Source organism: Bombus vosnesenskii, unplaced genomic scaffold (assembly GCF_011952255.1).
Source record: "Bombus vosnesenskii isolate JDL3184/JDL3185 unplaced genomic scaffold, Bvos_JDL3184-5_v1.1 scf7180000013270, whole genome shotgun sequence".
Lineage (NCBI taxonomy): Eukaryota > Metazoa > Arthropoda > Insecta > Hymenoptera > Apidae > Bombus > Bombus vosnesenskii.
Window position 1 is genome coordinate 734,956 of NW_022882928.1, and position 14,884 is coordinate 749,839.

At 36.4% G+C, this 14,884-nt stretch overlaps 5 protein-coding genes across 6 annotated transcripts in view; 3 read left to right on the top strand and 2 right to left on the bottom strand.

Moving 5' to 3' along the window:
- The window catches only part of LOC117231070 (unc-112-related protein-like), a 36,974-nt gene extending 31,664 nt beyond the window's left edge, over positions 1 to 5,310 (bottom strand). The window contains exon 1 of the mRNA XM_033489138.1: positions 4,788 to 5,310. Within this exon, the coding sequence (XP_033345029.1) occupies positions 4,788 to 4,926 (139 nt within the window). The 5' untranslated portion in view covers positions 4,927 to 5,310. The remainder of the gene's footprint in view (positions 1 to 4,787) is intronic.
- A 130-nt stretch (positions 5,311 to 5,440) lies between these two features.
- On the top strand, positions 5,441 to 8,274 carry LOC117231077 (cysteine-rich DPF motif domain-containing protein 1). Its single transcript, XM_033489152.1, has 2 exons — positions 5,441 to 5,713; positions 7,841 to 8,274. The coding sequence occupies exon 2, from the start codon at positions 7,842 to 7,844 to the stop codon at positions 8,250 to 8,252; it is 411 nt and encodes a 136-aa protein (XP_033345043.1). The 5' UTR covers positions 5,441 to 5,713; position 7,841; the 3' UTR covers positions 8,253 to 8,274.
- Positions 6,306 to 7,797, top strand: LOC117231074 (putative transferase CAF17 homolog, mitochondrial). The gene is made up of 2 exons (XM_033489148.1): positions 6,306 to 6,466; positions 6,572 to 7,797. The coding sequence occupies exon 2, from the start codon at positions 6,620 to 6,622 to the stop codon at positions 7,715 to 7,717; it is 1,098 nt and encodes a 365-aa protein (XP_033345039.1). The 5' UTR covers positions 6,306 to 6,466; positions 6,572 to 6,619; the 3' UTR covers positions 7,718 to 7,797.
- On the bottom strand, positions 8,246 to 10,923 carry LOC117231071 (RNA-binding protein 34-like). Of its 2 annotated transcripts, none has more exons than XM_033489141.1 (4): positions 10,780 to 10,923; positions 9,152 to 10,558; positions 8,758 to 9,065; positions 8,246 to 8,674 (listed from the first exon to the last, which is right to left on the bottom strand). In XM_033489141.1, exons 2-4 carry the CDS (start codon positions 10,512 to 10,514, stop codon positions 8,477 to 8,479), a joined length of 1,869 nt encoding a protein of 622 aa, XP_033345032.1. In that variant the 5' UTR covers positions 10,515 to 10,558; positions 10,780 to 10,923; the 3' UTR covers positions 8,246 to 8,476. The 2 variants fall into 2 exon arrangements, with proteins under 2 accessions (XP_033345032.1, XP_033345033.1); XM_033489142.1 differs by having other exon boundaries at positions 10,776 to 10,900.
- A 598-nt stretch (positions 10,924 to 11,521) lies between these two features.
- On the top strand, positions 11,522 to 14,268 carry LOC117231072 (tubulin--tyrosine ligase-like protein 12). The gene is made up of 2 exons (XM_033489143.1): positions 11,522 to 11,825; positions 11,935 to 14,268. Exon 2 carries the CDS (start codon positions 11,956 to 11,958, stop codon positions 13,810 to 13,812), a length of 1,857 nt encoding a protein of 618 aa, XP_033345034.1. The 5' UTR covers positions 11,522 to 11,825; positions 11,935 to 11,955; the 3' UTR covers positions 13,813 to 14,268.
- Positions 14,269 to 14,884: the final 616 nt, after the last annotated feature.

The following is a 14,884-nucleotide window of genomic DNA, read 5'->3' on the forward strand; positions in this document are numbered from 1 at the left end:
AGACGTTAACTTCTCTTCCCTGGTATGGTATAGTATTGTAATCCACTATTATTTGTTACGTCATCGGAACTTCGCCTTTGGCGTTAGCTCCTCGTTATTTTACCATCCAATTATAGCATGATTAAGACTCGTAGCGCATTTGCGCGCATTTGTGAATGGATTACTATTGTAATCAGGTTGTTATAGAGGAAACCTCTGTCTCTCACGAACAAAATAAATGGCAAGCATTCAAGGCTCGATTAATGTCTTATGAAAGACGATTTCGACAGTCGTATCGTCAGAGATTGTACGGTATACTGGAATAATACGGAGGTACGCGTATAAAACGGTAATGTAGGATGATCGATCAAATGATGCACGGTAATAATTGTGGACGATGTGTTAACGGCACGGTCGGCCAACGAAGGTGGCATCGATCGTACGAAGGCTTTCCAAGATAAAAGAAGCTTGCGCGCCTCGTGCGAGTACCGTAAGAGCGACCTTGCCTCGAAATGGCGAAACGGTCCGGGTGCACTACAATAAATGCCTCCGATTCTTTCGCACCTGGTAACTACGAGAACGAGCAGAGAGAAATGACCGGTATCGAGGACGAGGATACCATACCGAGGAGAATTCGGCCAAGGAACGATCCTACCGAAACCTGTCCTTTCGTTACATATATATCACATCGTCTACCGCTTCTTTCGCCTGCTTTGTATTAAATCAAGAAATAAATTGATAAATCGCAAAGTCCAAGTAAATCAATTAGGAAACGCAATTACATAAGATTAAATGCCTGTCTGTACTTATCTTTTTTATTTAGCCATTGCAACGTGGTAATATTAACATTCCACAACATTATCGAAATCGTGTAATGGTCAGGAACGTAGTATTCTTGCGACCCAACGAAACAGAAAATTAACGATTTGATGACTCCGTTTAGCAGAGAAATTACCTCATCCGCGTCTCTTCAGTTTCCAAGAAACTCGAACTGACTTGATGAGAATTCAGAAATCGACAAATGCCAATTAAAATCTATTATGCAACGTTCGAATATACACGCACGCGATGAAAAAGTTGAAGGAGAAACCACCAACGCGAGATGGAGATTCCGCACGTCAGAATGATGCTTCGTCGGTTTCCCTCGGACAGGCACAATTTCGTAAGAAGGCCGTGCTACCATACCGTACGAGGTAGCCGGAATATAAAATTACGAAGCGGGTAATCCGAACCTGTACACGTAAGCCGAGCAGATAATTCGAGTTAAGTGGCTCTCGGATAAGTCTCGCAGTTCGGATTTTGCCTCCGTGGCTTCGTCGTTGATCAGAGTAAACGCTAAAAATCTACGTTGAGAGAGTGGCGTTTGTGTGCCCACGCGTTAGCGGCCTCCCTCTCTCGCTCTCTCCTCTTCGACCTCTTCGCGTTTTTCTTCTTCCTACCTTGCCGCCCGGACTCCTACAGAATGGTACGTGTCGTAACCAACTATAAACATTGGCACCTGCGGGCCTGTCACCTTTCTTCTATACGGCCATGCCGGCGATGGCTTTTCTACAACCTTAAACCTTACCGATTCTCCAACGAAAATGCGAAGGAATCGTACGCTAAGAATTTTCCCCGGCTTCCCGCTGCGTCTCTTTGCAACTTCCAACTGCATGGGAAAAAATGGTCACAGGTAAAACTGTGAGAACGATGGCAATCTGAGCGGACCGTGGGATCGGCCGTTCCAAGACGACTTTAATCTTCATAATGAAGTCGACGCTTATCGGTTTCGTTAATTAAGCGAGCGACTCATCGGATCGTAGCCTCCCAAGATGACGGTTGCAGTGGCAACGCCGTAGGGTCTCTTTCGATTTCGAAGAAGCGACGCAAGAAGAATGTAGTCTTGTCATCGACTTACTGATGTACGGTACTTTCGAGTCCTCCAGTTTTTTCGCCCTTTTCCCTTGCTAGCGTATACGCACGTGTCCATCCGACGAACGTTAATTATTCGGATAAACAGCGCGACGCCTTTCTTTCAAGTTATATCGATCCAACTTCTAAGATAATCCTCTCGTTTTCGTTTCAATGGAATGCAGAAGTCACCGCACAGCCGTGCGACAGTTGACTACCATGTAACATAATGTCGTGGCTTTCCAATGGCGGTATTCTACATGCAGAGTACACTAAATCTCTCGAGGGAGGAAAAAATACACATAGCATGTGTCTTACTTCGCTGTCCGAAACGCCAGGGAAATATATGGCGATCGTTCCGGGGAGGGAATATAAATTTTAGCCGAATTTTTTTCTAATGCCGGTTCTAAACAGTCGACCGATGTGATCGTAAGATATCCACGGGAAGTATCTCGTAACTTATACACCAATGTATCTGTATTGAGCTTAAACGCGCCATTTATAAGCGCTCGCATCCGTTTAAGTGGCGAACGAGCGTGTTGTCGCGTATATGCAAGCGTAGCAGTGCATTTCTCTTCGGTCTCTCGAAGAATGTCGACCTTTTGCCGCGCCGAAGTATTCTACTACGTGATTCCGTACAATGAGTTCGAATCTGGTCTCCTCCTGGGACACCCGGTATATTTACATAGGGTTTTGCCATGGTACTGGCAAGATGCTGCTGGAAGCGCTGGACCAACACCTGTACAACTACGGTAACCTGTCAAGCTGGAAGGGCAAGGAAGGCCCACCTAACAAAAGCTTTTGCTGTTGGATTTTTTTTTACCTGTTTCTTTTTTCCTCGTCCGTTGGATCTTGGTTTCGGTGCTTGAAAACGTGCGATCGACGCTCTGTTCCAAGAAAAAAGATGCATCTTTTGAAAGAACGACTCGAAATGTTTTGTTTCGATCGATATGAACTATGCTATACCTGTCAGAGCGGAAAGTTAGGTCGACCGAAGCGTAGATATATCGGCACTCATGTGAAATTATCGTCATTACACACAGAAAGGCATATCTTTCAGATACGAGTTATCGCGTTGTCGTACAAGCAGCGAGTAAACCATAGTTTAAATCTTCTCTTGCCGGAAGTAGTCATTTGCCACGTTTCAAAGTGGCCGGATTTTATAGAAAAAGCGTTCGATTGTTTGGTACAGTTAAAGAACCACGTAAAAGCGCGCATGCATAGGACAATTATTAATATCTAGAAAACCTAATCAAAAAATCGCTTTCCAGTGTAAATTGAGGAACATATGAACTTAAAATCACGAAAGACGATTGACTTAATATCGGTATAAAAAAGACGTAAAGCTTAGTTAGGGATAGCAGGCCGAGATTTAATGAAGGGATAAAGGGCCGGACGAGCGCAGAATGTTGAAGATCCCTTTTGGGACCGAAGAAACGATCGTCTACGTGGAAGTAGAGGCCGGCTCGAAAAATCGGATGAAAGAAACAGCAAGTTAAAATAAGCCTGGCTCGTTCTTTGTCGCGTGATCGAAGGGGCAAGAGAGACGGAAATGTCGTCTTCATAAGACACTGCTGAAAATACATTGATGGCTAATAGAAGATGGACTAACGCGTATCAAAATTTTATACGCTCAGCGGTTGTTCTTGTTTGCAATTAGCAGCAAACGGATGGAAAAGGGAAACCAGTATCGGCCCTAAGTATAAATTACTGTGTTGTATAAACGATGTTGAGTAAATAAATTAACGAGTAGATGTTATTTTAACTATTAAGACAAGCATCGAGCAATAGCCTGATAATTTCATTACTGAACAAATTCTTCCAGCCAATTACCAATTTCATTCGAAGTTATGTGTTGTCTGGATATAAGCTGATAGCAATAATCGAGCGTTTATCGATGAAATTGGTCATGTAAAGGCAAACACTTGTTAAATTTCACGGATAATTTGCACAGAAATTGCACGATATCTTTTTAGGACAGCTGGAACTAGACTCCAACGTGCCTTACGATATATTCGCTCGTCTATTCGGCCATGCGTACATACGTGGGTTACGGTACGCTCAATTGATCGAAATTGGTTAATTCGTCGAGACCGAAACTATCCTACTCTCAACCTGGTTAATTATCTGGAGTATTGACCGACAGTAGTTCTCATATAGCATCATCTAAAATGAGGAATTTTTGCCTAAAGATCCTGACAAATTAACGTGTAGACCATGAAACACAATTTAAAGAATAAAAGGAAGAGCAAAGTATTCGTAGAATCAGTTGTTCTTTCTGCGACGATTCATCAGGGAATAAGACACCGACTAGGTTATGCTTATCTACGACGAAAGTGACCATACGGTGTTCGTTTTACGTGCGGCCAGACATAGGAATTGGTTGCCGGTCTCACGTGTCTTTCGTCTCTCTACGGAGCTGTGGGAGCTCCTTTAGCATATAAAGGAGTCGCTGGTCGCGTCCACACGTCCGCCGTCATGGCGAAACTAGTTCGGCCGTCCAGTTTTTCCACTCCCGTGCACACTTCAGTCGTCTCTTCGATGGTGGGAGACCACATCTCGAACAGTCGCGGTCCTCGTAACGACACGCTAATAATCCCGCAACTTGTTGCTATTCCGCCGCTTAAAGGTCTATTGATCGTCCTAACACCACGTTGATTCGATATTTTCAAAAATGGAGTACGGAACGATGTTTCGTTAACAAAAAGTTATCGCCTTCAGAGATCTAGCCTCTCTACGATCCTGCGTACGATAATCCTGAGGTTGTCACGTGACAATTTGACCTATTACAAGCCACAAATTAATCGTCAGCAATCATTTGAATTTTCAATTCCCGCGCGCTTTCCCCCTTTAGTCGATTAGAAAATGATCTCTGAGATGTTTCTATGAGATATTAAAAAATAGGCGATAAGACTCACCGAGATCTTCAACCAGTCGAAGCATGACACCGCCGATGTGCAATTCTCCTTTTACTCGTAAGCTTCTCTCCACTTGAAGATCGGTCACATAAACACGCAGCACCCAGCTGCCGTCCACCTCGTGACCATCGGAATACATTTTTCCCGATCTCGGGCGACCGTACGTTAAAAATATCGAATTATAAACCAACACGTTCTTTAACGCGATGCACCTTCAGCTCCAGACACTCGATTTCGAGAAGAAAAGTTCGTTCTAAGGTGCGAAAATCATGATTTCGCGGCACTTGACATGACCGCGAATACACCTCAAAATTATTCGTCGTTCGGTGAATAACGAGTTGTATTTAATCTAGCAGTATCAATGGATTTCACGACTTCTTAAGCAAACTCGATTTGGCCTAGTGTACGCACTTGCGATACACTGGTTGCTTTGATCGGACTCGCACAAATTCGTTCCGAATTCTGTATAGAGGCGTTCCAACGTTAGCCTCACGTCCCAGCTGGTTTCTCGACTGGTGTCGACCGTACACTCTCGGCTCGGCTACACTCTCTTGCCGAGAATAGAACTATTTACAAGTAGCGCGCTTGGAATGCGCGCGCAGATCTCTCCCCCCGACAACGTCGCGCGGTAACCCGTCACACAACTCGGTTTCCTTTCCCTTCGCGTCTACAGACACACCGTGGCCTTACTGTTTCGTCGTTTTTCCTTTCCTATTTCATTGCCTTTGAGTTCTCGTCGTCCTTCTCGATCTTCTCGTGGATGGTGCTCGCGTTGACTCTCCCTTCCTTCTTCGCCGATACGTTGCCTTCTTCCACCATATCGATACACCGTAATCCAGAGAATCCTATGGATCTTTATCCAGATTTTACATTTTCCAAATGCTGTATACCTAAAAGTACTTGCTCCAGTTCTCCCTTCGAATAAGGTAATTAATTTATCTTTTATGGTTGAAACAAGTTATGCATGTGATTCATTATAAGCTGTTGTACATACATACATACATACATATACGGTTACTTCGATACCAGATATAAGAAGGATTATAAAACGAACTTTTTAAACATATATTATACAGTGGTATTTTAAAATGCTTTAATATATTCAGCCCCTTATTTACTTTTGCCTAAATCTTGTAACGTATACACAATATTGCTTTCAAATCTATAAAGTCTATTTTGATTGGATATGTATCAAGGCATAAAATAGACTTGGCATCTTATAGGATCTCGTATCGTGTGTGCTCTGAAATATCGACTTCAGAAAAATCGGAGTGTTTCTGTACTGTCTCTGCAATTTGCTATAGTAAATATAGAAATTATATTTAGTCAATCGGTGTAGTCATTAGCTACGAAAGAATCTTCGTTTTCTAAACTCCCGAAACAAAATTAGACAGGTAGTCAAAATCAGTAAATAATAATTAAAAATTTTGACCTTATGTTATCTGCAGTAATATCGTTCGATATTTCGTTCAATTGCTTCTGATAGCGCTAGTAGACAAGCAGTTTGTGTAGTCTGTGGTATACTGTAGAGTTCTTCTTTTACCTACTCATTTGATTTACCATACCAAATTACGAATCGAAGTCGTAAAGCAATCGAAATATCCAGAATAAATTTGAACAAAAGTTTTATAACGGCATATTTACAGAGAGGTTGTGTGAAATATCACAGAAATAAAAACGTAAGATTATCCATACTTTCCTCAGTAAAGATAAAAAATATAATTTAAGGTTAGAATGTGATAAACAATATTATATTAGCGTGTGAATTTTTCTCTTTCGTGAAGGTCAAATTTGTACAAAGTTTGGTCGTTGTTCTGGTGATATTTGGTACAATGATCATACACCTCAAAAAATTTATTTTGCCATTGTGCAAATTGAATAAACTTGGAAAGGTACAAAAGCAATTTATTAGATGCGATTCTTCAGAATCTTCACCTGGAATCTTAGAACAGCTAAAAAATAAGAGTATACTGCGGGTTAAGGGAAATGAAGCTTCAAGTTTCTTACAAGGATTAATTACAAATGATATGAAGCATTTTGAAGAAGGGGCAGCAAATTTATATGCATTATTTCTAAATGTCAAGGGTAGAGTAATGTATGATGTTATTATCTATAGAAGCCAAGAAAATAATGTATATTATATTGAATGTGATTCACAAGCTGTAGATTCATTACAGAGACATCTAAAAATGTATCGTGTTAGAAAAAAAATTGATATAGATCATTTAGGAGATAATATAAATGTTTGGGCATTCTTTGATCCTACTCGATATATGAATAACAAATATAATGATAGTAATAAACAAAAACTTGAAGGTTTAATATTTCCATGTGGTACTCTTAATAATAAAGTAAGCAAGGTAGTTGATAATATTATGATATATGAGGATCCTAGACTTCCTGATCTAGGCATCAGAATTTTAGCAGAATCAACAATTGAAAGACAAAAGATAATAAGACATTTAAACTCAGATGCATTACATTCTACTAATGACTTCAATTACAAAACATTTCGATATAAACTTGGTGTTCCTGAAGGTGTAGAAGATTTACCACCAGGAAAACCTTTGCCACTAGAAGTAAATTGTGATTATTTGCATGGTGTTAGTTTTCATAAAGGTTGTTACATTGGTCAGGAACTTACAGCTCGTACTCATCATACTGGTGTTGTAAGAAAACGTTTAATGCCTCTATTATTTAGTGAAATTCCTAATAAATCTTTTTCGTATGATGATAAAATTATTAATGAGTCTGGCAATATAGTAGGTAAATTTAGAGGAATTGAAAATCAGTATGGATTAGGTTTAATGCGAATTATTGAATCTTTGAATGCTCAATCTCTTACTATATCAGATACTAAATTAAGAGTATCAAAACCTATTTGGTGGCCGCAGGAATTGCAGAAAGTTTCCATTAATAAAAAAGAATGAATGTTTTTAAGTTAAATACGAGTTAATGTTTATATATATATACTAAGTTGTAATCTATGGTTATAAAATAAATATATTGTCAGGAAAAATGATAGATTATTTTCCATCAATGTTACTTTATAGGATGGAATCTGTCGCTAGTACATCTACGGACGAAGCTCATTTTATCGGACACAATCAAGGTTTAACATCAGCAGTTCAAGACCCCAAAGAAATCATAAATGAAATATTTAGGTGCTCTTGTTGTTCATTAGAAGAACGATTTAATTTCAAGGGCATCAAAGCACCATTCGCGCGGCAATTAAGTTATCTAGAAGAATGTTATATTATGAAAGATCCTTTTAGTTTACCGAACAAAGGAGAAGTTTTAGTATTAGGAGCTGATTGTAATTTTTGCAAAAAACCTGTATGTTTAGAATGTAGTATATATTTCGGTAAACGGTTTTGTTTAAAATGCGCGTTATGTAATATACAAAATTTGCCATCACAACTACATTCCAAAGTAAAAAATTTAATGAAAGAAAGAGATTCATAAAAATATTTTATTAAACATTAAATACTTGTTTCTACTCTTTTACATTTGAGAAATATATACTGATAACAGTCTTGAAAATGCTAAATCTTTTTGATTACATGTTTTTTCTTACTTCACAATGATATGACAGGTTGCAATTTGTCATTATCGCTAGTATATAAGATATATGAATTAAAATTGAATTGTTACGAAAATGTTTAAGAGTATACTTTTTATGCCGCTATTTAATTTGATTTTTTTGGTTTAGCCATAAGTTTTTCAGCCAAAAGTTTCTTCTTTTTGTCAAACTTGTTTTTACTTTTCTTTTTGTTTACATCAGATTTTTGACCTTGAAAGTTATTTCCTTGTTGTGGGCTAGTTTCTTTTTTTTCTAGCTTTTGTTTTTTTGTTATCCTTTTTACAGCGTTTTCTTTATTACGAATCTGAAAAATGTAAATTAATATTTTATTAAATAGTAAAACTTAACAGATACATCAAATATTTCTTAAAGAATAATGTTACATACTGTTACTGATGCACCTGCAGTATTTTTCAATTTTTTATGTGAAAAATTATGGTTATTTTCTGCAGAATATCTCTTTCCATATTTTCCTTTTGTTCTTTTATCTTGGTCAATATTTGGTTTTACTCTAATTTCTCTATTTAAAATTGTGGTGCCATCTAGTTCTAATGCTAATGCAACAGCATCTTCACTTTTAAAGTTAACATATCCAAATCCTTTGCCCACTCCAGTCTGATTGTCTCTAATTATTCTCACAGATTGTATTTCACCACATCGCTTAAAATGATTCCTAACTGAGTCATCATCAACATCTGAAAATTATAGCATTTTTATAATATCATAATATTAGTTAATCATGTAATTAATCTTTATTACTTTTATCCTGTATTATACTTACTAAAATGTAAATTTCCTATAAATACACTTTTTTTTGTTTCATATCTGTCATTTGATTTCATAGACATGTCTACTCTTATATAATTTCCTTCAAATTTTCTTCCATTTACGGACAAAGCTTTCTTAGTAGATTCTTCAGATTCAAATCTAATATATGCATAAACTGATTTCATTTTAGGGTGCAAATCATTTGTGATAGCTGCAACTCGTTTAGGTATATCGAGGGATTTTGATATTTTACCCCTTAAACGAATAGCATCAATCTTCCCAAATTGCTTAAATAACTTCTGTAACTGTTTCTTTGTTACATCTTTTGGGAGATTACCAACAAAAATTGTTCGTTCATTTTCTTTAAAGTCTCCTAAAGAGGAATCTTTATCTTGACGAGAGTTTAATGATCTGTTTCCTTCTACTTCTCCTTCTTCTTCATCTTCTTCATCACTTATATCATCATCTTCATCATCCTCAGTTGGTTGAACAAAATCATCATCATCATTATCATCCTCAATAGTAGTGTCAGCCACCAGTGTTTTTAGAAGACCTGATCCTTCATTCTTAAATTTTTCATCTTCATCAGTTGTATCATCAGTTTCGTTATTCTCGTCAAAATCATCAAAGTCTTCGTCATCTTCATCCTCAGAAAGACTATCTCCCAGAAGTACCTTTAGAGAACCCACAGAAGATCCATCAGTCTTTCCTTCATTCTCAGATTCTGTATCTTCTGTATCATCCTCTTCTTCCTCTTCTTCATCATCCTCATCATCGTCGTAATCATCATCATCATCAACCTCATCATCACTATCCTCAGTCATAGAATCATCCTTGTCTTCATTGGAAACAATGCTGTCATTTGATCTTACTCCATCAAACATTTTTACACCTTTATTTACTTGTACTTTTTTGTCCTCCTCATAATCTTCATCATCTTCATCACTATCATCTGCTAGACTGGCACCAAGGATATCTGGTAAGATTTTTTCCTCTTCACTTTTATTACCATCAGATGATTCACTCTCATCAGTACTTTCAATTATGCTATCCTGTAATACAATTCCTTCATTGATAGAATCATTCTCTTTGACCTCCCCAAAATTTTTATTTTTTTTTTGTTTCTTTAAAAATTCTTGCAGATTTTCAACATCTTCCTTTCTCAGTCCTTTATTTTCTTCTGGAGATTTCTGAGGTGTATTATTTTTCATATTGTTACTATTTGACTTCTTTGATCCATTAATTAATGGAACTTTTCCAGTTGGTATTTGTTTAAATTTTTTATTTTTATTTTTTTGTATAAATCCATCCTTTGGTACATTCAGTAAGTGTTTGGAAGTTAAATTTTTACCTTCCTTTGGTTGTGATTTAACCATTTTTGTCAAAAAACCTTATGTCGTCGTTTAAAACAACAGCTATCCTGTTATAGATAGAAGAAATAATTAACCTTACACGCACATATTGTCCTTATTCTGTTTCAAACAATTTAAATTTTTTAAGATCATTGATTCATTTAGGAGCACGTTATATAGTAGTTCAATCAAAGATAGGTTAATACAGAAAGTTAATAATTAAATCATAGCCATTAATAGAATTAATTATTATTAATATACTTAATAAGAAATAATACTAAATACTCACTACGGTTATATGTATACAAATCAGGCCGCCAAAGAAAAACTCACTTCTCAATACGCCGGCTCAGAGTGAACACACTTTAAGCGCCAACAGGAAGAACGAAATCAGCCATTAATATTCTATATACCTCATTTTTGAATGTCAACGTATTAACGAAAAACAAAATTCTCTATATCTTACTTTAAATGCAATTTCCCTATGAATCCAATAACCAATTGCAATTTTACATTCATAATTTTTAACGGAAACATTAGACAATTGCACAAAAATCGGGTCCCAAGTTTTGCAAGTATGCAGGTGTAGAAACAATTGTATTCTACATAGCCACAAGCTTTGGTAGACCTTAACACGCTAAACCTTTAACTCAAAAATCAAAATTTTTTATTTTTGATTTATGATCAATGGAACTTTTGTGAACACATTTGTTACATTTTTCTGATTGAAATGACACTAAACACAACGTATGTAATTTGGAGAATATTTGCTTACTTACTAAATGATAGTTAAATACATATGAATAAGTAAATGTAATTCAAATTATATCGTGTTTGGTCTCATTTTAATCAGAAAGATGTCACAAATACGTTGGTGAAAGATTAATTTTAAAAAGGCCAAAAATAAAAATGTTTCTCTTTTAAATTAGTATCTAAATATATTATTTCAGCGATATTTGACAATGAATTATGTTACACTATTCGATCGCGGCGAGCTGCAAAGATTCGTGGTAAACTCTGGGTGTAAAAACAGTGGGGTTTGCGACGGTACAATCTTTGTGCGCTCTTTTTGTTCAATTATCGAATGTTTCTGTATATTCGAAGTTGTTACGAAAAGTAAACGATTCAATTAAAAAATAAATGCAAATATTTTATACTAAAATATGATTAGAGACACCATTGGAATCATAACATTTACACATATGTAAATGTTGTTTCAATGTGAAAGGAGAGGTTATGTTGTACAGTATTTTCGTGATTTTGTAAGATTCAGAATTTATATAAATATTCGCTTCAAAAATTAATATATCTATAGTTATCGATAGGAAGATTTAGGTAAATTTTCATTGACATTGTATCCTTCTGTAATAATTTTTATAGAACTAGGTTAATTTGTCCAGATATAAAGTGTCAGAATCATGTGGCTGCATTTTCCATGTTTCAGATTATATTTGAGTTGTATACAATGGACGGAGTAGGATTATTTAATACTTTTCTTCAAACGCACCAACCTCAATTAGAATCTTCTGGGGTGCCAAGAATATATTGGCACATTTTATTTAAAAAACTTCAGTACCAGGTATTTGATTCAGGCCTAATGTTTCAATTAATGAGGATTGATTACGGTACTGATAAGAAGGGTGCAAAGGATCCTATTTGGAAGCTCTTTGTTTGTCATAAGGAAGGCATTGCTGTTAAGGATCCAAACAATATTTATTTGATAGATCATGCATGGACATATGATGTTAACAATGCAAGGCAAAATTTATCAACTATTCCAGATCTATTAGATCGTATGTGTTCCTTAATGGGTTTTGACACAGATGCAGAGGAAGATGAAAAGATAGAATTTGTATTAAATGAAATGTGGAGGTACAATCAATCTTTTGCTATAAATAGTGGTTCCATAGAGGATAGAATGCCAGTTTGGTATATTATGGATGAAGTAGGATCAGCAATAAATCATAGTGATAACCCCAACTTTAGAACAGTGCCTTTCTTGCATTTACCAGATGGTGTTACTTATACACTTTTGTTTCCTATAAAAGATGTTGATTACGATGAAGAAGTTACAAGAAATTTTATAGAAGGGCAAACAAGAGACCAAAGGAAACAGAAAGCGTTATTGTTACCTTGGATAGAAATATCATTTATCGAAGAAAGCTTCTTGCAAATTGAACCAGATGAACAATACTTTTTGGCAGGTCGTATTCATGAAAGTCTACCAGAAAATGTGGATTCTAACTCTCCTGAAAGAGCTAAAGGTACGAAATTGAAAGTTTTTTCAGAATATACATATGTAAATGAATATCTAAATGACCCTGCATTTGAAATTGTGGCCGATGAAAACCAGGCAGATATTTTATGGTACATCTCACATTTCAAAGACTATAAAAGGTTAAGCACACAATCACCATACGTTTTTGTAAACCAATTTCCATTTGAAAATGTTCTAACTGTTAAAGATTTATTGTCGATTATATGTAGAAGAAAAGCAGGTGAAAAGTGCTTCAATCCCAATACACTCGAAACTTATCCAACTTGGTTACCAACTACATACAACCTAAATGTAGAATTAGTGCAATTTGTTGCATACTTTGAACGGAGGAAATTAATGAATTTAGATAATCATTGGATTTGTAAACCTTGGAATCTAGCTAGAGGATTAGATACACACGTTACGAAAAATTTGTTCCATATATTACGATTGCCTAGCACAGGTCCGAAGATAGCGCAAAAATATATTACAAATCCCGTTTTGTACGACAGACCGGAAATCGGAAAAGTTAAGTTCGACATACGATACGTAGTAATGCTCAAATGTGTACAACCTCTACAAGTGTTCGTCTACAAAAATTTCTTCTTGAGATTTGCGAATAAGGAATTCGCTTTAAATAATTTCGACGTGTACGAACAACATTTCACAGTTATGAATTATTCAGGAGACATACCACTTTGTCACATAAAGTGCGCGGACTTTATCGTGGAATGGGAGAGGCAGTACCCCGACTTTCCATGGAAGGAATGTGTCGAGCCAAAAATTTTGCACATGTTTAGAGAGATTTTCGAGGCTGCAGTCGCGATGAAACCACCGAAAGGAATTGCGGAAAGCCCACAAAGTAGGGCTATATACGCGATCGATTTGATCCTCGAATGGAAAGAAGATACGATACAGCCTATGTTATTGGAGATTAACTTTGCACCTGACTGTAAACGAGCATGCGAATATTATCCAAATTTTTACAACGACATATTCAAATGCCTGTTCTTGAATTTTGATAATGTGGAACTATTTCACGATTTGTGCCTACAGCAGGATTAAATTCTTTATACATAAATCGAAATACAGTTGCCTAAGTGCATGCTCGAATTATAAATATCAAGAAACTATTAACGATCCTTTTTGTGGTCAGCATCGTGGCCAAACACATTTATTTATTCAAAGCAGGAGAGTTCCGTGTTTCGTATGCGATAATGAGCTGAAGTAGATCCAGTAAATCTGCATATGCGAACGTTAAGGGTATATTTGCTCCGTAAATAATTTGCAGCTCCCATAACTTGACGCTATAACGGGAAGACTATTGTAGTACCTAATGGAATAATAAACGAGAGAGCAATTGGAACAGTTTCACGACTGTCCACTTTGGTCATCGCGTATCCACGAGTGCGTGATTAATGCAGAAAGATACTCATAACGATAATGCCAAATTTTTAGCGATATCATTTTTCCCGTGAAAATACAATGAATACGTAATAAAGGTCGATATATTGAAGCATACACAGTCGATCTTAATTATTTCTTCGATCATCCATCTGTGATTATTTGTTTAATATTTTATGTTGAATTTTTCAATTACTCCAGATGTACTAAATATAGAATCAAACTTCCAGAAAAAAAAATTGCATCGGATCTATAAATTCAGCCAGCGCTTGTATTTTCCTCGGTTATTTTCGTCGCTCTATTTCCTACTGTGTACATTTATTTTTACATAGCTGCAGCCTTTTTATCGTGTTATTTTATGCTGTCGACGTGACGACACGATTTTATCGTTTACCTTCGGATTTCAAATGGTAGCCAGAAAGTTGACTGCTACCTGCTGTGTTTGCCTATACTTTTTATGCAAATTATTTTGTTTTCAATCGACGATTATCAGTAGATTTTTATTGAGTACGACGAGTTTTATACCGGCGTATATTTTTACGTACGTATATTAATCCGCAGTTTCGTCTCGCGTGCGACGACATAATCAACCGCAACGATTATTTCTTTATTTCATTCTGCGGCGTTAGTAGTCGAATCACGTTTTACTGACAATCGTTTCGTGATAACAATGAGCTTACGCCATGGTATTTTGTTAATTATCGTTCCGTTCGTTATTTGGTTATTTCGAAAC

Coding starts and splice junctions, on each gene's coding strand:
- LOC117231074 (XM_033489148.1), top strand. CDS start 6,620: ATGATCATACACCTCAAAAAATTTATTTTGCCATTGTGCAAATTGAAT.
- LOC117231077 (XM_033489152.1), top strand. CDS start 7,842: ATGGAATCTGTCGCTAGTACATCTACGGACGAAGCTCATTTTATCGGA.
- LOC117231071 (XM_033489141.1), bottom strand. CDS start 10,514: ATGGTTAAATCACAACCAAAGGAAGGTAAAAATTTAACTTCCAAACAC. Junction 9,066..9,151: donor TATAGGAAATTTACATTTTA/GTAAGTATAATA, acceptor TATAATTTTCAG/ATGTTGATGATGACTCAGTT. Junction 8,675..8,757: donor CTGCAGGTGCATCAGTAACA/GTATGTAACATT, acceptor TACATTTTTCAG/ATTCGTAATAAAGAAAACGC.
- LOC117231072 (XM_033489143.1), top strand. CDS start 11,956: ATGGACGGAGTAGGATTATTTAATACTTTTCTTCAAACGCACCAACCT.